This window comes from Lipophrys pholis (assembly GCF_963383615.2).
Source record: "Lipophrys pholis genome assembly, contig: SCAFFOLD_721, whole genome shotgun sequence".
Lineage (NCBI taxonomy): Eukaryota > Metazoa > Chordata > Actinopteri > Blenniiformes > Blenniidae > Lipophrys > Lipophrys pholis.
In genome coordinates, this window is record NW_028292296.1 from 1 (window position 1) to 19,023 (window position 19,023).

A 19,023-nucleotide genomic window follows, 5' to 3' on the forward strand; every position below is an offset into this window, starting at 1 on the left:
TCTCTCTGTCTCCCCCCCCCCCTCTCTCTCTCTCTCTCTCTCTCTCTCTCTCTCTCTCTCTCTCTCTCTCTCTCTCTCTCTCTCTCTCTCTCTCTGTCTCTCCCCCCCCCCCTCTCTCTGTCTCTCCCCCCCCCCCCCCCTCTCTCTCTCTCTCTCTCTCTCTCTCTCTCTCTCTCTCTCTCTCTCTCTCTCTCTCTCTCTCTGTAGGTTGAATTGTTGTTTTTGACCAACTCCAAAGAAAATGTGTTTGAGGTTCAGTCAGTGAAATATAAACTGTCACTGTGTTTCATCAGTCTGAAGCCAGATGAACTGATGATTTATCCTGATGTAGCAATGTAACCATGGCGACTTCAAACTGTGTGTGTGTGTGTGTGTGTGTGTGTGTGTGTGTGTGTGTGTGTGTGTGTGTGTGTGTGTGTGTGTGTGTGTGTGTGTGTGTGTGTAGTGTCACTGGCCTGCTCTGCTTCCTGTTCTGTCCTCCTGGTGCAGTCGTGTGTGTGTTGGAGATTCTCTGCAGCAGCTGCAGCTCATCACTGACTGTCAGTTGTGGGCCTGCAGGTAACACACACACTCACACACACACACACACACACACCCACACACACACACACACACACAGTCGTCAATTGAATGGGTTAGGGTGTGTCGCTTCATGAACCCTAACCATCTGCTGTGCAGTTTGGAGGCAGCAGACCCGCTGCCACCGCCTCCCGCTGCTCCTCTGCTGCTCGCCGCCAGTCTGCACCGAGTCCTGAGGGGCGGCGAGGGGAAGAGGCGGAGCTGCAGCGCCGCTCTGAGGTCACTGCACCTGGACAGAGTCGCCCAACACAAACAGGTCGGTCAGCTCAACTCGAGCGTCATCAGGTCATCACTGCTTACGTCTGCTAACAGCTGCTCCTGCTGCCAGGCGCTGGTCTTCCTCTTCTTCCTGAGTGTGAAGGACTTCCTGTCAGCGCTGCTGTTTCCTCAGGTAACTCAACAGCACCGCGATCAAGTGGCGTTACAACTAGTGCAGAACCGTACGGGTGCTTATTGTGAGCAAACAGTGTTTTGGGTTTATTACCCATTTTTTTTAGTTTTTGTGCTAAACTCTGAGTTTTACTTCCAGGTTGTGTTTAAATGTGGTTGTTTTTGCAGGATCGGAACAAAGAAGCAGAGATCAGACTGTGTACGGAGCTGCTCGCCGCTCTGGTGGACTCCTCTGATTGGCTGCTGGTCTTCACCTCTGCCGGTACTTTGCTCTGCCTCCAACTCTCCTCATCACCTCAACCACGTTTCAAATAGAAGCACATTGCTTTTGTGTTTTCATCTAAGAAAGGTTTTGCATTTTCACAGCAACATTTTGAAAACAATGTCCGTTTCCGTAGAAACGACAGAAACACTGAAAACGATGTAGTTTTCACGTTTGACCACTAGTGGGGGCTGTTGGTTGTATTTCTAATGAAACCACAGCCATGCATGCGCAGTAGCAGCACTTCAGATAAGTTGTTTTATGTTTTATCCTACTTCTTCTGAGAGTTTTCAGTGGATCCCAGCATCGTTGTGGAAACGGGACCTCAAAAAATTAGCTTTTGCTTTACTCCACCGCTCACCACGTGTTTTCTATTGTTCCACAATCAGAGCACAGCGTCTATCAGCCAGTTACCATGGCGACGACAGAGGACTTCACACGGCTCATGCCCTGGGCATTTTGCTGGTGAGTTTGGAGCTTTTTAAAAAAGTTAATTGGTGGATTTTTACTACTTAATTAGAAAACCTGTGTGTGTGTGTGTGTGTGTGTGTGTGTGTGTGTGTGTGTGTGTGTGTGTGTGTGTGTGTGTGTGTGTGTGTGTGTGTGTGTGTGTGTGTGTGTGTGTGTGTGTGTGTGTGTGTGTGTGTGTGTGTGTGTGTGTGTGTGTGTGTGTGTGTGTGTGTGTGTGTGTAGCCTCCTGCTGCAGCAGTCCTCAGACCTGCAGCAGAGAGCCCTGAGAGCCAGGGGGTTTCTTCACGCCGCCGTCAGCTGTTACATCAGGGCGCTGCAGCTCTTCCTGGATGGAGACACGCCGCCGACGGGTGGCCCCGCCCCCGAGCAGCAGGTAAGTCCTGTTGTGTGTCTGTTACCGTGGAAACCTCCCCAAGCCACGGACTCATGAGGCTTGTTCCCAGGTGGAGACGATGCAGATCCTGAGACTTACCAAGCAGTTTCTACTGAGAGCCGTCGCTCAGTCGCCCCTCAACGCTCTGTCATCCAGCCAGCTCAGACAGGTAACTCTCTCACACACACACACACACACACACACACACACACACACACACACACACACACACACCTGGAGATGTTCTATCCAGATAAATGGGAGTTGTTATAAAAACAATGTAAAGTTTCAGGCTGTTGGAGGTGAAATCCGGTTTTCAGTGTGACGTTTTGGCTCCTTCTCATCCAGCTGCAGGCCGAGTGTGCAGACGTGGACCTGGAGGTGGCGGCGGCGCTGTCGGTGCTGTCGGACTGCGACAGTCCAGAGATGGACCTCCTGTGAGCGAGGTTATCATGAGCACACACACACACACACACACAAAGAAACCTGTAACTCGACATCAAACCTCTCATGGACACATTAAAGCAGACGAAAAATTTCAATCTTCCATCTCAGTGTGAAAGTTCTTTCTGGGGGTAACCCGTGTATATTTACTATTAAAAAGAGGAAAAACTATTCAATATCTGTGATATTTATTAAAGATAAACTCAAATCTGGACTGGGAGTCCTGAGGGGAAACGTTCTTATAGTCCATCTCCTGAACATGTGCAGAAGTGGTTACTATGGTTGTGTTTTTGAGAAGTTGTATTTCCCCCTCGTTTCCATGGAGACGGAGTCGGAGCGTTTTTGAAAAGTACCACTTTGGGAGCCATTTTCAAAAAGTTGCATTTTCAGTGGCTCCAGCAGCTGCTGTTGTGTAAACAGACATTCCAGGAGGCCCAAGTTGAGGTGGAGCAGCCTTTTGTAATCTACGCCCAATGTAACTAAACGTCCTTCCATGTGTCCTGATCCGTCTGGAGGCTGAACCGAGACAAAATCACAAGTGGAAACAGGAAACTAAAAAACTAAGCAATGGTTTTCTTCGACACTCCTTCAGTGTCCTGGCTCAGTAAACACAGGACTCGGGTTGAACGGCTGCAGATTTTATTTCCCAGGAACTGCAGCTGTAACTGAACATTTACATCTCTTGTAGCACACTTTAGTCTGCACTGCTCTCTGACGCTCTCCAGCACAGGAGCCTCGTCTCGTCTCGTCTCGCCTCGTCTCGTCTCGTCTCGCCTCGTCTCGCCTCGTCTCGTCTCGTCGTTCCTGTAGAACAGCTGTGGATCGGCGTCCTCCTGACTGGGTTAAAACCAGCCACGGTTCCTCTCAGTTCATCCTCAGAGTTGCTGCCTCGGATTTATTTCCAGGAATGAAAATATTTGATGAGTTTATAACTAAGTCTTTCAGCACGAGACGACGTCCGCAGGATATTTGAGTCACGACATTTGTAACAGGGCCTCGTTTGAGGGGAAGTGGCGGAGAAGGGTAGTGCTGCTGTTGGTGGACAGTCTGTGGCCTCCTGCAGTCGTCATCTGTCCTGCTCCTGCTGGACGCCGTGCAGGTCGGAGTACGTCGTGGAGGCAGCGGGCGGCGGGTCGCCGCCTCGCTGCACCTCGGTCTGTGTCAGCGGGTGCACCATGGACATGTGCACGTTGAGGTTGTGCGCCTTCTCGAAGCGCTTCCTGCACATCAGGCACTCGAACTCCAGGTCGGCCTCGGCCTTGTGCTTGGTCATGTGGTACTTGAGGGACGCTCGCTGGCGGCACTGGAAACCACACACCTCACATCTGAGAGGGGGGCAAGTACACACAGCTCATCCCCACGCCAATCGCTATGGCAACCGCCTGCTCAGCCAAACTGATTGATACGGTACTCACTGCAGCGGTTTGGCCCCCGAGTGCCTCATCTGGTGCACCGACAGGTGTTTCCTCTGCTTGAACGTTTGGCCGCACTGATCACAGATGTAGTTTCTCTCCTCTGGAATGACAGACATTGCTCTGAGACGCAAAATGAACACCTGCTGCTGACCTCAGAATGCTAGTTACTAGCCTAGGAATGCTAAATTGCTATGCTAGTGTGAAACAGGAAGTGTGCCAGCCCACCAGTGTGTATGAGCTTGACGTGCCTCTGCAGGTAACGGTCGATCATGAACACCTTGTTGCAGCCGGGATGAGGGCAGGGCCGCTCCCTCACCTCCTCGTGATGCTCCTTGATGTGTTTCTGAGGAGGACACACACACATCACGAGTGTCTCACACACACACACACACACACTGGATGACCACTCATGACGTGTCTCTGGATTTCTGACCTTCAGACCATCAGGAGCTCTGTAAACCGCCGTGCAGCCCTGATACGGACACTTGTAGATGTTTGGGAGTTCCTCTCTGAAAACACATCAGCTGTCAGTAATCTGACTGTGTGTGTGTGTGTGTGTGTGTGTGTGTGTGTGTGTGTGTGTGTGTGTGTGTGTGTGTGTGTGTGTGTGTGTGTGTGTGTGTGTGTGTGTGTGTGTGTGTGTGTGTGTGTGTGTGTGTGTGTGTGTGTGTGTGTGTGTGTGTGTGTGTGTGTGTGTGTGTGTGTGTGTGTGTGTGTGTGTGTGTGTGTGTCTGTCAGTCACCCTTTGGGTTTGAACTTGTTCTTCCAGCCTGGTTTGGGTCCTGGTTTCTTCTTCACTTTGGGCTCCTGGGCCGTCTTGGCGCTGGATCTTCTCTTGCTGGAGACTCTGAGGAGGAGACGAGGTCGTTTTCACTGCAGGTTCAGACTCTGACGACCCCACCGGGACCGGGACCCGGACCCGGACCCGGACCACCCACCTGTCAGAGTACGGCTCAAACAGCTCCTCCTCCTGCAGCGCGCCTCCTCTCCTGCTCCCGTCAAACTCCTCCTCAGACGCCGCCCTGGAACCCACAGAGAGAAACTCTTCACTGGATCATTCAGTCAGACCAACATGAATCGACTGAAGCTTTGCCGACCTGTCCGACAGGTCGCTGTCTGCCGTCTGCTCCTCCAGCAGAGCTGGAGACGGGGACAGCGCCTCCTCCTGGACAGAGAAATCTGACAAACAACAATGTCAGAGCAGTGTGGCTTTCAGTGGATAAAAAAAACCAAGTTGAACAGATGACAAAACAGGAAGGAGTGATTACAGTTTCTGTGTGATTGGAACATAAAAAATAATCCTTTTTGATTTTTAGAGACATAATATCATCCACAGTGTCCTTATGAACCACGAGGAGGAGCGATGAGAACTTTCTTCATTTTAACCTGACTGTTTTGGTAGAAGATGATTTAGTCTTACTTTTGTTGTTCTCATTCATTTTAAAGAATCTCCAAACCAAAGATGTCGCTCGTGCTCCTCTCACCTTCGGCTCTCCAGTTTTCCATCAGTGAGCTTTGTGCCGCGGCTGCAGGACCCCCCGCTGAGGGCTGCCCCTCCTCCTGCTCCTCCTCTGACAGAGCTCCCTCCCCGTTGCTGCTCCCCATCATGGCCGTCCTGCCCAAGTTCACGCTGATGTTGGAGGCGGCGGCATAGCGAGTGTCCATGGTGTAACTGTGACCGTCCACGCAGCCCCACACGGCCCGGACGGCCCCCCAGCACTGACCCTCCAGCACCTCCTTGAGGTCGGGGCAGGAGTGGCAGGCCTCTGCGTGCTGGTGAACCCACAGCACCAGACTGTGGAGGCACTTTGGATCGGAGGTGAAGGACGAAGGAGCTGAAACACACGTAGCATTAACGATTTAATACTTTAGCCGAGCGGTAGGTCGGTTGCCAGGCAACACACAATGCCGGTATTAACCCTTTATTGTTGCCTAGGAGGCTTGTACACACTGCAGATGTTGGGAAGTTTTTAAAAAGATCAGATTGACTTCAATGATTTATTAAATGTTATCAAAACGTTTCACTTCTAAATCAGAAGTCGATCAATTCAGTCATAGTTCCACCTCCTGGGCCTGGATACAGTGGGAGGAATAAACAGGTGATATAAAAGGTGGATATAATATAAATACCAGGAGCCCCAAGACCTGCTGGGCTGTGGTTCTCGGAGGTTTCAGGACGCTTCACATTCCTCCTGGAAAACACACAACCAGCAGATTGTCATCACATGTTCCTACGCTGACTCTGTCCTCCTCCTTCAGTGGCTCACTGGGTTTTGGGCCCCGGGGCCCCGGCGGGCGGCAGGTTGACCCTCTGCAGGAAGTGCAGCAGGACGCTGTGGCACTTGTAGAACTTGGCGTGGCACTTCTTGCAGATGAAGTCGGAGAGGCGGGGGTCCCGGTCCAGTGGCACGCCCACCAGCCGCTGGAAGTCCGAGTGGAAGAGCAGCGGCGGGTTCTCGGTCGGCGCCGCCGAGTCTCTGGGCCACTTGACGAAGGCGTGGCGGAGGCTGCGGGGGGAGAACTTCCCGTGGCAGAGCCGACACATGGCCGTCGACAGTCTGCCTGCAGGAAACCACACGGGTTTTAGTTTTCACTCGTATTTACACAAAGTACTGCTACTGTGAATTAAGAATGCATCGATATCAGGTCTGATACTAGTAAAAGCACCTCGATACAACCAGGTGGATATTAAGTGACATCATCCAGCAGGTAGACGAGAGCAGGAGCAACGTCGCCTCCATCAGCTCCATTACGTCAAATGATGGTAGTTTATGTTAATGTCAACACATAGGCGCTTTTTAGTCACTGTAATGGCATTTAATAAGTACTGGTATCCACAAGTAGCTAAAGGTTAGTACTTCTACTTGTGCTTTAAAATAGTAGTATCGGCACATCCCTTACTGTGATTTTAAGAAACTAATGAAATCGAGAAATTCATTCATTCTCTGGTCACATTTTCCTATAAAATGACATGAAAGCTTCAGTGGAAGTGGATCTGAGCAGAAAGAAGAGGCCATGTCGTGAAGCATCTGAGGTAAAGAGATAAACTCTTTAGATTAGGCAGGAACTAATGTGAGTTTGGATTTATGAAGACATTTCCATCTAAATCCTAAACACAAGATCTGCCTGTGTTGCTTCACGACCGAACCTCTCACCTGACGACCGCAACGTTCCCTCCACATGTTTCTCTATGCCCTCGAATTTTGCAGCTTCGCCGCCATAGAAACCGTCAGTGGCGAGGGCGACTGTCTTCCGAGGACGGCCTCTGCTTCCTTTCTTCTCCTCGCTGGCTGCTGCCGCTGCTGCCGTCCTGCCTGTGAGGCGAGGACGTCTGCTTCTCTTTTTCATGCTGATCTAAAAAACAACAGAACCGTCCCTGAGTGTGACTGTGAGTGAATGTGTTGTGTGTCTGTGTGTCTGTGTGTGATGGACTGGCGTCTTGTCCAGGATGCATCCAGCCGTCGCCCACAGTCAGCTGGGATTGGCTCCAGGTCCTGCGAACTCATCAAGATTAAGTGCTATCGGAGATGGATGAAGTTAGGGTGTTAGGGTGACTTTTCACAAGTCTTGAAACAACCTAAACTCAGTATCTAACTTTGCCAACAGTTTTTCTGCTTTCATTGGCTGAAGCAACCACCACCTGCAGATTGTGTGATATTAAACTGACTCATGAGCTTTAATAATAATAAACCATGTTTACATTTTTATATTGGATGTTAAGAAAATTATATAAAAAATATAATTACATCCAAATGAGCTCAGATGTTCCAATCTCAAATATAGCTTTAATTATTTATTTTAATTAACTGTAAACATTAGAAGCAGAAAGCTGAAAGTATGAAAAACTAAGATGAAATTATACTCAAACTTTTAACGTTGAGGCCAGTTTGTGTGACCGTAAACAAACAAACAAACGTTTTGATTGTTTGTTTACAATCTGAGACTCACGGCGCTAACATTAGCCGCTTAGCTACTACAGCTTTGCGTTATCGCGTCATAAAACGTAAACAATGAAGATGAAATGAACGCGGGGACGACGCACAACTCACCGGGAGTGAGTGCAGGTCCTAAACCCGGGGAAACATGTTGTTTTCTGCCTTTAAAGATTATTTAATCCGTGGTGAGAGTGAGCTGAAGTCTCCAGTGCTGCGGCCCGGGGTCAACATCCCGGAAGTGAAACCTGGCGCACGAACCACAGGAAACGGAACTGCGCGCCCCCTGACGGCCGGAGGAGAAACGACACCATGGAGCAGGGAAATGAAAGAAAATCAAGTTAATACATTCAGAATTTGTTTTAACAGTTTAGAATCATATAATGCAGATACAATAATAAAACAATCTGTCGCTTTATTTTCTTTATTTAAAAACGTAGATATGTGAACAGTAAAGTTGAACTGCAAAGTATAACAAAATAATCACATTTCTTAAATGATGACCAATGTAAACTGAATTATGACAAAACAATTCTAATTGGAAAGATTATAATTCGATTAAACGTGGTCAAAATAAGCCAGTGGCCAATTCATGACCATCCTATCAATTCGTATTCATAATTATCCTATCAATTCTAGAAACCTAGAATTTGTGCAACTTCCAAACACAAACCCCCAAAAACTAAAGAACAAGAACGATTTAAAGAACATAATATAACAATAACATGAATCATAATATTCCTTTTCTCTCATCATCATTGAATTAAATGAAGAAACTATATTTCCAAATGTAAAATGACAAATCAATGTAAATGTGAGCTGTAATCCCATCCAGTTAATCTCATCCCAGTTCGATGGAAAAGACCAGAGAAGGATTGTGTGTAATGTCTTACAGCTGTTCATGGTCTCTGTCTTTCTTTATTATCATTCTTTAATCAGCTTTAACTTCAGCTTTTAACCCCCCAAAACCTTCATTCCCCTTCAAACAGTTTGAGTTTAACATGAGACGGAACGGCAGCAGGTCAGATGTTCGGTTCTCCTCAGACGGAGCAGTTCTGGTTCTGGTGGCCAGACAGAACCTGTTGACGACAGATAAGAATCAGGGGCAAACGATGCATCTGCAGATGCATGGAACAGATTTGGATCAGTGTGATAAGATCAGCAGCATCGTGCTGCCGCATGGTTCACATGACGAGAGGAAGCTGAGTCATGGTGGTGAAGAGACCAAGTCCACCCGCAGGAAGCTGCTCGTCGAGGTTCTGGGTTTATAAAAGTACACGAACGAAAGCTTCAATACGTAGAAGTACTCAGACGGAAAATATTTAAAAGTGAAGCGACGTCACCCGCAGACTGAAACCTCTTCTGGGTTTAGTTACAGGATCATTATTTGGGCCAGAATCTGCGTCTAATCTGGACAAAAGAGAAAACAAAAACATATTCTGAGCAGATTTATAATCCAAGCATTTCTCCAGATCAGCGTCCGTCCTCAATCTGACCTACTGAAGCTCAGACGTACAGAATGTTCTAATCTCTAATCTCAGACAAATTATACAAACGACCTTTAAATGTCAGACATTTTCTTTCTATATGCAAATGAAGGCGTCCCACAGTCGACCTCTGAACGTTCAGCCAGAATGAAATGTCAAGGATCAAATGTAAAGTCGACTGAGGAGACAAATCAATAGAAAATGAATAAAAGCACAACCCAGTCAGTCGGGATGTTTGTGTTGGATCAGTTTTCTCCCGGTGAGCCGGTGGGCCTCCGCGTTATGGACCCGAGACGTTCACCACTGATACGTGGCGCCTGAAGCTGGAACCTCCAGCAGGAGGAGTTTCAGTCATTCTCCTGTTTATTAATCCGTCCTATTGTTTATCCTCTGCACACTTATTAATCTGCAAGGAAGAACACACACCAAGTCCAGTTTCAGGTCTTACTCGCGAGGAGAACGGACAGAGAGTTTCAGGTACAATCTCCACTCCGCTCTGAAAACTCTCCTCCGTCTCCTCTCTTTTTATTGGGGTTGCAGCAGGTGTTTATATTTCTACAGCGATCAGTGAGCAGAGGAGGGAGGAGGTGAACGGAACCATCGCTCCGTCGAGGTCAGCTTGGACTCCAGTGCTGGAACACGTTGTTCTTTTGTGAAACCGCTCTTTGCCGGTTTTCACAAAACTGTCTTCTCAGTTTCAGAGGATTATCATCTGCAAGGCATAAAGATTATCGTTGCAACAACACCCCTGCACTCATCATAGTGCAAGAATGTGGAAATACAGCACGGGATAAATTATATACACTTTTATTCCAACACCTATAGATCGGAGGCAGGAGGGGCCGTCTGAACCTCCTGCAGCCACAAGGTTGGAAATATGATGACGTGGAAAAGTAAAGGACCACAGCGACACGCCAGACACGGTCCTCTAAAGCACTGCCGTCAAATCCTCAAGTGACAAAGGGGAGTGAAGGCGAGGAGCGATGGCGGTGCTGCCCGATGGCCGCCGTCGCTCCGCCGTCGCTCCACCGTCGCTCCACCCTAGATCATGCTGGGAGGTTCCAGCTGAACCTTCTGGGACATGAAGACATCAAATGTCTTCCCCTGAGCCAGGGTTGCTATTCTAAGGAAACGGTGTCCCTCAGGGCTTTCTGTCAGGACGTTTGCTTTTTCTAACTAAAAACATTAAAATCTATTTGAAGCCAACAGGTGGAGACCGTTTCCCCGGCCGTCTGGCCTCTCATGGAGAGTTTGAGAGAAGCTGCTTCTCTTTGTTGAGCTCCTCATTAAACGTGAGCGTCACAGACTCAAAGTGGACGGAGACAGACGGAGACAGACGGAGACAGACGGAGACAGACGGAGACAGACGGAGACAGACGGAGACAGACGGAGACAGACGGAGACAGACGCCTCAGACGTCCCCTGAATGTCAAGCTGCTTCTCTTCTGTTTGCCTGTTTTGTATTTAAATAAAGCTGATCATATTAAATGAACTCTTCTTACTCTAAACGTGGGTTTAGCAGGATTTGACGAAGACGATTGTGAGGAAACGTCTGCGAGCTGCAGATCAGATAAGGGCCGGGTGATGCTGCCTGTTTCCTCTGTGGTGGAGGTGATGATGGTTATCAGCTTCAGCTCCTTCACCTCCTTCTTCTTCTCAGAGGACGGCTGAAGGGAAACTCAACTTTAGCCGTGGATGGAAAGGGTGACACGAGAAACGTTTCACTTCCGCAACTGAGAGGATTTAAACTGGAGTCAGAAGCTCAGAGGAGCATCTTCCTCCTCCTCCTCCTCCTCCACCTCCTCTAGGCATCATGAAGACCAGCTGCTTCACCCTGCTGCTGCTGCTGCTGTGGCCCTGCTGCCCCGAGGCCCTGCGTGAGTCTGCCCCTTCCACCCCGACGCCTCACATTGTCCTCCTCGTCTCTGACTCTGTCCTCTCTCCTCACAGCTCACGGGACGAGGCTCAGCGCCGCTCCTGGAAACTGCTGCTTCAAGATGTACGATCAAGAGTTACCCCGCAGAGTCGTCGCTGGAATCCAGAGCAGCCACAGGTCCTGCAGGACGGCCGCATTCATGTGAGTCAGCTTCTTTTATTGGGATTATTACATGTTGGATGGAACCACTGCAGACTGACCAAACAGATCAAATCAGGAGGAAGATGCTCTATAATCTGGTGTTAGAGGAGGAAGATGCTCTATAATCTGGTGTTAGAGGAGGAAGATGCTCTGTAATCTGATGTTAGAGGAGGAAGATGCTCTATAATCTGGTGTTAGATGAGGAAGGTGCTCTATAATCTGATGTTAGAGGAGGAAGATGCTCTGTAATCTGATGTTAGAGGAGGAAGATGCTCTGTAATCTGATGTTAGAGGAGGAAGATGCTCTATAATCTGGTGTTAGAGGAGGAAGATGCTCTATAATCTGGATGTTAGAGGAGGAAGATGCTCTATAATCTGGTGTTAGGGGAGGAATGTGCTCTATAATCTGGTGATAGAGGAGGAAGATGCTCTATAATCTGGATGTTAGAGGAGGGAGATGCTCTATAATCTGGTGTTAGAGGAGGAAGATGCTCTATAATCTGGATGTTAGAGGAGGAATATGCTCTATAATCTGGTGTTAGAGGAGGAAGATGCTCTATAATCTGATGTTAGAGGAGGGAGATGCTCTATAATCTGGTGTTAGAGGAGGAAGATGCTCTATAATCTGAATGTTAGAGGAGGAAGATGCTCTATAATCTGAATGTTAGAGGAGGAAGATAATTTTTATGATTATTATATTATTATTATTTCATAACCCCCGGCTAGTTCAGCTGGTAGAGCATGAGACTAACAATCTCAAGGTAGAGGGTTCATGTCCCACGCCTGGCGCCACCTCCCTGTGGGCTCTCCACCTTCCTGAGGGCTCTCCACCTCCCTGTGGGCTCTCCACCTTCCTGTGGGCTCTCCACCTTCCTGTGGGCTCTCCACCTTCCTGAGGGCTCTCCACCTTCCTGTGGGCTCTCCACCTTCCTGAGGGCTCTCCACCTCCCTGTGGGCTCTCCACCTTCCTGTGGGCTCTCCACCTTCCTGAGGGCTCTCCACCTTCCTGTGGGCTCTCCACCTTCCTGAGGGCTCTCCACCTTCCTGAGGGCTCTCCACCTCCCTGTGGGCTCTCCACCTTCCTGTGGGCTCTCTCCACCTTCCTGTGGGCTCTCCACCTTCCTGAGGGCTCTCCACCTTCCTGAGGGCTCTCCACCTTCCTGTGGGCTCTCCACCTTCCTGTGGGCTCTCCACCTTCCTGAGGGCTCTCCACCTCCCTGTGGGCTCTCCACCTTCCTGTGGGCTCTCCACCTTCCTGAGGGCTCTCCACCTTCCTGTGGGCTCTCCACCTTCCTGAGGGCTCTCCACCTTCCTGAGGGCTCTCCACCTTCCTGAGGGCTCTCCACCTTCCTGTGGGCTCTCTCCACCTTCCTGTGGGCTCTCCACCTTCCTGAGGGCTCTCCACCTTCCTGAGGGCTCTCCACCTTCCTGTGGGCTCTCTCCACCTTCCTGTGGGCTCTCCACCTTCCTGAGGGCTCTCCACCTTCCTGTGGGCTCTCTCCACCTTCCTGAGGGCTCTCCATCTTCCTGAGGGCTCTCCACCTTCCTGAGGGCTCTCCACCTTCCTGTGGGCTCTCCACCTGCAGGAAGGTTCTTAATGGTGCAATGTGGTCTGGGTGACGGTGCTCAGACTGACACCTCCACCACCTGGAAACAGATAAGAGGGATGAATGGAGGGATGGAGGGAGGGAGGGAGGGATTATTTCATAATATAATGATTCCAGATAAAGTTGCAGGTTTTGGTGTGTAAACATGACAGAGAGTTAAAGTGTTGATGATGGAGGACAGGATGTTGCAGAGGACAGCAGCTGGTGAGGACAAACAGGCCGACGCTGTCCGCCGTCTCTAATCTGACCTGAATAAACTGAATCGTTCCAAAAGCTGAAGGACCTTCGCCTGAACACGGAAACACGCAGGACGAACTACGGGAGACGAGTGTGAACCCGGCGTTGTGTTCTCACGTTTGGCAGAGTGAAGACGGTGAGAGGACGTGAGATCTGCTACAGTCAGCGTTTCCCCTGGGCCCAGGAGGTCTTCAACCAACATCACGGCCATGAAGGCAGCACACAGTGAGACTGGACGTCTCAACACAGACCCCTGGACGTCTTCTCTGCTCTCTGATTGACCCAAACATGGACGGACGGGTGTGTCCATGTTTAACAGACACAAATCCTATTTGGAGCAGGCAATACCTGGGTAACCCCTGCTGCTCCCTGAAGGGGTCCTGGGCCACAGATTGAGAAACGACCGTGTTTCTGTGTCGGAATATATTTGATCAAATGTCTGTTTGGTTTTCTTGGCGCCTTGAGATAATCTATATTTCTATAAAATATTCAGTAATCCACTTCATTAGTAGGGTTAGAGTTTAATGAGATATGAGGGGTTTCTTTTTTCAATTTGAAAGCTGGTACTATGTTTTATATCTTTTCTTTTCTTTCTAATATCCTCTTCATAACGTTGCAGTGTTTCATGTTCTTCCAGCAGGATTAGAAAGGACTGAGACTAAAACACACGTTAGAATTAGACGTGTGGTCACTGCAGTGGAGTCTGTGTGACGCTTCACCTCGTCACTGTGGAAACAGGAAGCTCACAAACAGGAGAAAATAAAAGGAATTTACTTCTTTACAAACAATATCATTCAGTTATTTGGTCTTTGGGATTTTCCTTCTTAGTTTTTCTCAAATTTCTCTTTTGGATTTTTTCCTACTTTGTAAAAACTGATTGTGATATTTACAAAAAAATAAAAGCTTACAATAAAACAATGAAACTCTTGACTTATTTTGTAGTTTTAACTCTCTCTGTGTGTGTGTGTGTGTGTGTGTGTGTGTGTGTGTGTGTGTGTGTGCATAAAAAAAATACAATTGTCTTTCCCCGATGACTGGAGGGCAGTGGTGGGCAGCAGGGGCCAGCAGGGGGCAGTGGTGGGCAGCAGGAGCCAGTAGGGGGCAGTGGTGGGCAGCAGGAGCCAGTAGGGGGCAGTGGTGGGCAGCAGGGGCCAGCAGGGGGCAGTGTTCAGCTCAGCCAACCCACCGACCACCAGGAGAAGAAGAAGCAGGAGGATCTCGGGGAAGGATCCGGACTGGTCATGGCAGCAGCCGACGGCGGGCTGAAGCCGCTGCAAAACGCCATGAAAATGGCCAAAACAGCCATTCAGCTGGACGGAGGGAACAGACACAAGGTACCGGGCCGCGGGGCTCCAGGGGGGCCGCCAGCTAACGGGTCTACCGGGATGTAAACAGACCGAGGGGGCGGAGGCTGTCAGCCGCCGGAGCTCGAGCGCTCGAGTCCTGACAGGAAACACACCTGCTGCGTTCACGGCTGCAGGACGTTCAAATTAACCCGACGGGTTTTAAAGTATTTTCGCTTTCTGTGACACATCCTGCCGTACAGCTGGTGTCATTACTCCGCGGTTCCACGCAGCATAGCTGCATTAAAAGAAAAAGGAGGTTTTGTAGTCTGTAAATACCTGAGAGTGGTTTGATTCCGACGTTTAAGTGACCGTAAACAGGACATACCTCTCATCCTGACAGTGTCCGGATGCGTTGAGTCCATTTACTTTGAGAAGCTGGTTCTCATTTCTCATGTTGGATAACTGTTTTAATGTATTTTCCCTTATTGGTTATTTACATATTTGAACGTTTTAATTATGTAAACATGTTTATGTTCGTATCCAGGTCTGATTGATAATCTGACTCCCCCTGTTTCCTTGAGCCCTTTGGTTTGGTCCATCTGCATAGTCTGTAGTAACCATAGTAACGGGCTGGTTCAGAGTCTCTGGTTCGAGTCCCGCTCTAATTAACTGGATAATATTATTAATGTCAATAATATTGATACTAACAATAAGAAGAATAAAAAGTACAGAGGCTAATTAAATTAAATTAATTAAATGTGTATCCACAGAACTTTGTTGAATTTACTTCCTGGTGCATCGACTCGTTTCCCTCATGATTTTATTAAAGATTTAAAACACGGTTGACTCTTATTTTAAACTCACACCTTAGAACTTAAAAAATGGTTAAAACGATCAAATTATTGTGTAAAACTGAAATTAACCAACATTTTTAGTCTTTTTTTTGTTTTGTTTCATTTTTTATCCAACTGGGAAGTTTTTCATTTTTAATCCTAATTTTAATTTTACCGCATGGAGAAAAGACTGGGAGCAAAATGCGAATAAGTTTAACTTTATCGTTGCGTTGTTCTAATGTGGAGAAAAAATATCTTCTGTGAAAAAAACCCTCTGTGGGTATATAGTGTTATTTACTACAATAATAGATAATGAGCTGGTATTTGTTGTTTCTGCAGGAAGCTTACTGTGAATATCTCCGAACCATCAGTTACATATCGCACACTCTGCTGGAGGAGGCGGCGTCACAACGTAAGTACTTCTCCACTGACGTAGGTCCTGTTGGTGTAAATAAAAGCCTCTTGGATTTTAACTGTGAAGGATAAAATGAGGCGTCATGGTGGCAGAGAGAAGTTTGTGAAACATACATTTGGAGAAAAATGACTAACAAGTTAACAAATAAAATCTTTATGAAAGACTGTGTGAAACAGTTAATATAATATAAGTCATAGAAAAGATTGTTCGGAAGGCCATCCATTTTTTTTTTAAAAGATCAACATGATATTAATAACAAACAGAACAACAACACAACTTCCTCTTCACTTCTCCACGCTTGAACGTGTTGAATCCCGACTCCGGCGGCTGTTGGTGCTTCCTGTTCCTGTGTGTCTGCAGACGAGACGGTGGCGGTGGAGGAGGAGCGCATGCTGGAGGCTGGCCGAACAATGTCTGGATCGAGCCAAGTCTTTCATAGGGAAGCGCCTGAACCCGCCGGCCCCGCCCCCTCCCTCCTCCGGTGGGGCGGAGCCCCGGAGCCCCCCTGCAGACACAGGTGAACACCCTCCTGTCATCTCAAGCCTCCCTCGCTCGCTGCTTGTTAACCGGTTCGTCCCTGCAGCTCCCGATCAGGCGCTCATCAGCCCGACAGCCGGACACCGCAGGGGGTCGTGGGACGGCGGCGGAGGGCCGTCGCCCTTCCTGCCTCCTGAAGTCTTCCAGAGAATGCAGATCGTCACGTCACAAGACAGCAGCAGGAAGTAAGAGCAACGCCGAGCCGAGCAGAGGTCACAATGTTCCGTTTTAATTCCTGTCCTCTGATAGGTCACATGACGCAGTGACGTCATCATCCTGGTTAGAGGTTGGAGGTCAAAGGTCGGGGGGGGGGGGGGGGGGGGGGGGGGGGGTCACACAGAAATGGTAAAATGTGTGTACATCAGTGTCAAACAGTGATAACATGAAGTAATTCAATCGACCAGGACTGGTGGATCAGTGACCTTCTAATCTTTTGGTTTCCATGGTGACGGTGGTGAAGCTCTGCGCTCTACCGTGTGTAGTTCTAGTTTTGTGTGTGTTTTATTACCAAAACAACCAACAGCGCCAACTCGTGGCCTGGCATGTTAACTACGGGATTTCTGCATTACTGCCGTTTCCGTGGAAACGAACATCATTTCCAAAACTCTGCAGTATGAAGGTGAAATATATCTGAAACGAATAGATGCAAACGATGCATTTCCACTTGGAACGTCGTCGTGTGAACCGAGGACAAAGTAAAGCATCTAAAAACGCTCGTCTGGGTTCATGACGCTCGGTGGCTCACGTCCTCCACTTCCTGACGTCGCAGGAGTTCAACAAAACATCCAACTCGTTTCCAGGAACTGAAGAATGTGAACATTTCCATCTGTGGCGGTTGGCTTCAGGCTGTGCTGACCCCCGGATCCTCTCTACTGCTGAGCAACTCTTATTTTTCTACACTAACAACCAGGAAGGAAACGTGTCGGACGCGTCAAAAAGGTTGGATTTTATTCCTCCACCGTGAAAAAATGGTCCAAATGTTGTGTTGATTAGTTTTCTTCTCATAAATACTCTTCATGTGTCACATGAAGCATTTTTGGTTTCGTGGTTCTAAAGACGATGTTTCTGGGCGGCCATAAGCATTAGCTTGTGACGCTATCAGGTGCACCGACAGTTTGGTCTGTGTCGCTCAGTGGAACCTGCTCTGGTCCCTCCAGGGAGCTGACGCCCATCCAGGAAGCCTCGCGCCAGAACCAGAAGCTCAAAGCCAACTACGAAGCTCGTCTGGCCAGGCTGCCGCCGGGTCAGGCCTATCAGAAGACGTCGCTGGTGAGCCGCGCTACGTTAGCATCTTCTGCACATGCTCAGTAGAGCCAATCAGAACAGAGTGGCCTCCGTGGCGTCACGACTCCCAGTCCATATCCTCCTGGACTTGGTGCTTTTATTTTGACAGTCACCATAATAACAATCCGACTTGGTGCTTTTATTTTGACAGTCAATATAATAACAATCCGACTTGGTGCTTTTATTTTGACAGTCAATATAAGCGAGACAGAAGTGTCGTTTAAACTTTGTTTTTACTTTAAACCATTTTTCTCTATCTTAACGCCATATTTTATTAACTGTTCAGAACAAACCAGGATAAACATGAAAACCTGTTTTCTTTGTATTTTTCACATTTCACAAAAATGTCTCACCTGAATTCCGTGAAACCTTCAGGGACGATTTGTCTTCATTCTATCAGATTCTGGGACGGTTAACGACTAAATGTTTCTGCATAAATCCCAAAGAACGACTGCAAACTGTTTCCATACAAAGCAGAGGAGAGGCTCCTCATGGAGGTCAAAGGAGATCAGCGTCTGTTGCCATGGAGACGCTCGGTGTTTCACAGTGAAGGAGCTACCTGACAGGCTAGTTAGCATCGATATGAGCTAACGGCTAACATGCTAGTGATGCTAACTCGGTTCTGCAAACAAATGTGGCGTTGGGTGAAGGTCTGCCTCTACCGAGATAGCTCTGGATTGTTTATTGGTTTGTATTTATGTATTTGACCAACTTTACTGAGTGCCAGTTGTAATTTTATTTATTTACTTATGAATATGTCTCTCTCTCTCTCTCGCTCCCTCTCTCTCTCTGTCCCTCTCTCTCTCTATCTCCTCTCTCTCTCTCTCTGTCCTCTCTCTCTCCTCTCGCTCTCTCTATCTCTCTCTCTCTCTCTCTCCACCTCTCTCTCTCTCTCTCTCTCTCTCTCTGTCTCTCTCTCCCTCTCGCTCTCTCTCTCTCTCTCTCTCTCTCTCTCTCTCTCTGTCTCTCTCCCTCTCTCCCCTCTCGCTCTCTATCTCTCTCTCTCTCTCTCTCCCTCTCTCTCTCTCTGTCTCTCTCCCTCTCGCTCTCCTCTCTGTCTCTCTCCCTCTCTCTCTCTCTCTGTCTCTCTCCCTCTCTCTCTCTCTGTCTCTCTCCCTCTCTCTCTCTCTCTCTCTCTCTCTCTCTCTCTCTGTCTCTCTCTCCTCTCTCTCTCTCGCTCTCTCTCTCTCTCTCTCTCTCTGTCTCTCTCTCCCTCTCGCTCTCTCTCTCTCTCTCTCTCTCTCTGTCTCTCTCCCTCTCGTCCCTCTCGCTCTCTATCTCTCTCTCTCTCTCTCCTCTCTCTCTCTCTCTGTCTCTCTGTCTCTCGCTCTCTATCACTCTCCCTCTCTCTCCCTCTCTCTCTCTCTCTTCGCTCTCTCTCTCTCTCTCTGTCT

The 19,023-nt window shown here is 48.5% G+C and overlaps 4 protein-coding genes across 5 annotated transcripts; 3 read left to right on the plus strand and 1 right to left on the minus strand.

The window, feature by feature from the left end:
* Window positions 1-445: 445 nt before the first annotated feature.
* On the plus strand, window positions 446-2,619 carry LOC308127997 (Fanconi anemia group A protein-like; the record flags this gene model as incomplete). The annotated part of the gene is made up of 8 exons (XM_080493670.1): window positions 446-558; window positions 679-835; window positions 908-970; window positions 1,138-1,231; window positions 1,621-1,696; window positions 1,925-2,075; window positions 2,146-2,244; window positions 2,424-2,619. Coding segments are annotated over 8 exons (846 nt in total), but the record flags the coding sequence as incomplete, so codon positions are not given.
* Window positions 2,620-3,142: 523 nt separating this feature from the next.
* Window positions 3,143-8,111, minus strand: znf276 (zinc finger protein 276). Of its 2 annotated transcripts, none has more exons than XM_080493671.1 (12): window positions 7,984-8,111; window positions 7,090-7,288; window positions 6,202-6,496; window positions 6,065-6,126; window positions 5,419-5,769; window positions 5,032-5,113; window positions 4,873-4,956; window positions 4,677-4,781; window positions 4,368-4,443; window positions 4,160-4,277; window positions 3,935-4,034; window positions 3,143-3,844 (listed from the first exon to the last, which is right to left on the minus strand). In XM_080493671.1, the coding sequence occupies exons 2-12, from the start codon at window positions 7,280-7,282 to the stop codon at window positions 3,586-3,588; spliced, it is 1,725 nt and encodes a 574-aa protein (XP_080349797.1). In that variant the 5' UTR covers window positions 7,283-7,288; window positions 7,984-8,111; the 3' UTR covers window positions 3,143-3,585. The 2 variants fall into 2 exon arrangements, with proteins under 2 accessions (XP_080349797.1, XP_080349798.1); XM_080493672.1 differs by having other exon boundaries at window positions 3,144-3,822.
* Window positions 8,112-11,002: 2,891 nt separating this feature from the next.
* On the plus strand, window positions 11,003-14,207 carry LOC308128000 (C-C motif chemokine 4-like). Its single transcript, XM_080493674.1, has 3 exons — window positions 11,003-11,230; window positions 11,304-11,430; window positions 13,401-14,207. The coding sequence occupies exons 1-3, from the start codon at window positions 11,167-11,169 to the stop codon at window positions 13,501-13,503; spliced, it is 294 nt and encodes a 97-aa protein (XP_080349800.1). The 5' UTR covers window positions 11,003-11,166; the 3' UTR covers window positions 13,504-14,207.
* A 290-nt stretch (window positions 14,208-14,497) lies between these two features.
* On the plus strand, window positions 14,498-17,614 carry LOC308127999 (VPS9 domain-containing protein 1-like; the record flags this gene model as incomplete). The annotated part of the gene is given in 6 exon segments (XM_080493673.1): window positions 14,498-14,608; window positions 15,733-15,805; window positions 16,169-16,203; window positions 16,205-16,325; window positions 16,392-16,530; window positions 17,503-17,614. Coding segments are annotated over 6 exon segments (573 nt in total), but the record flags the coding sequence as incomplete, so codon positions are not given.
* Window positions 17,615-19,023: the final 1,409 nt, after the last annotated feature.

Excerpts from the sequence above, each read along its gene's own strand:
- znf276 (XM_080493671.1), bottom strand. The coding sequence starts at position 7,282 with ATGAAAAAGAGAAGCAGACGTCCTCGCCTCACAGGCAGGACGGCAGCA. Across the intron at positions 6,127-6,201 it reads GCCCCGGGGCCCAAAACCCA|GAGGAATGTGAAGCGTCCTG; the intron begins GTGAGCCACTGA and ends TGTGTTTTCCAG. Across the intron at positions 4,035-4,159 it reads CGTCAAGCTCATACACACTG|AGGAGAGAAACTACATCTGT; the intron begins GTGGGCTGGCAC and ends CTGTCATTCCAG.
- LOC308128000 (XM_080493674.1), top strand. The coding sequence starts at position 11,167 with ATGAAGACCAGCTGCTTCACCCTGCTGCTGCTGCTGCTGTGGCCCTGC. Across the intron at positions 11,231-11,303 it reads CTGCTGCCCCGAGGCCCTGC|CTCACGGGACGAGGCTCAGC; the intron begins GTGAGTCTGCCC and ends CTCTCCTCACAG. Across the intron at positions 11,431-13,400 it reads TGCAGGACGGCCGCATTCAT|AGTGAAGACGGTGAGAGGAC; the intron begins GTGAGTCAGCTT and ends CACGTTTGGCAG.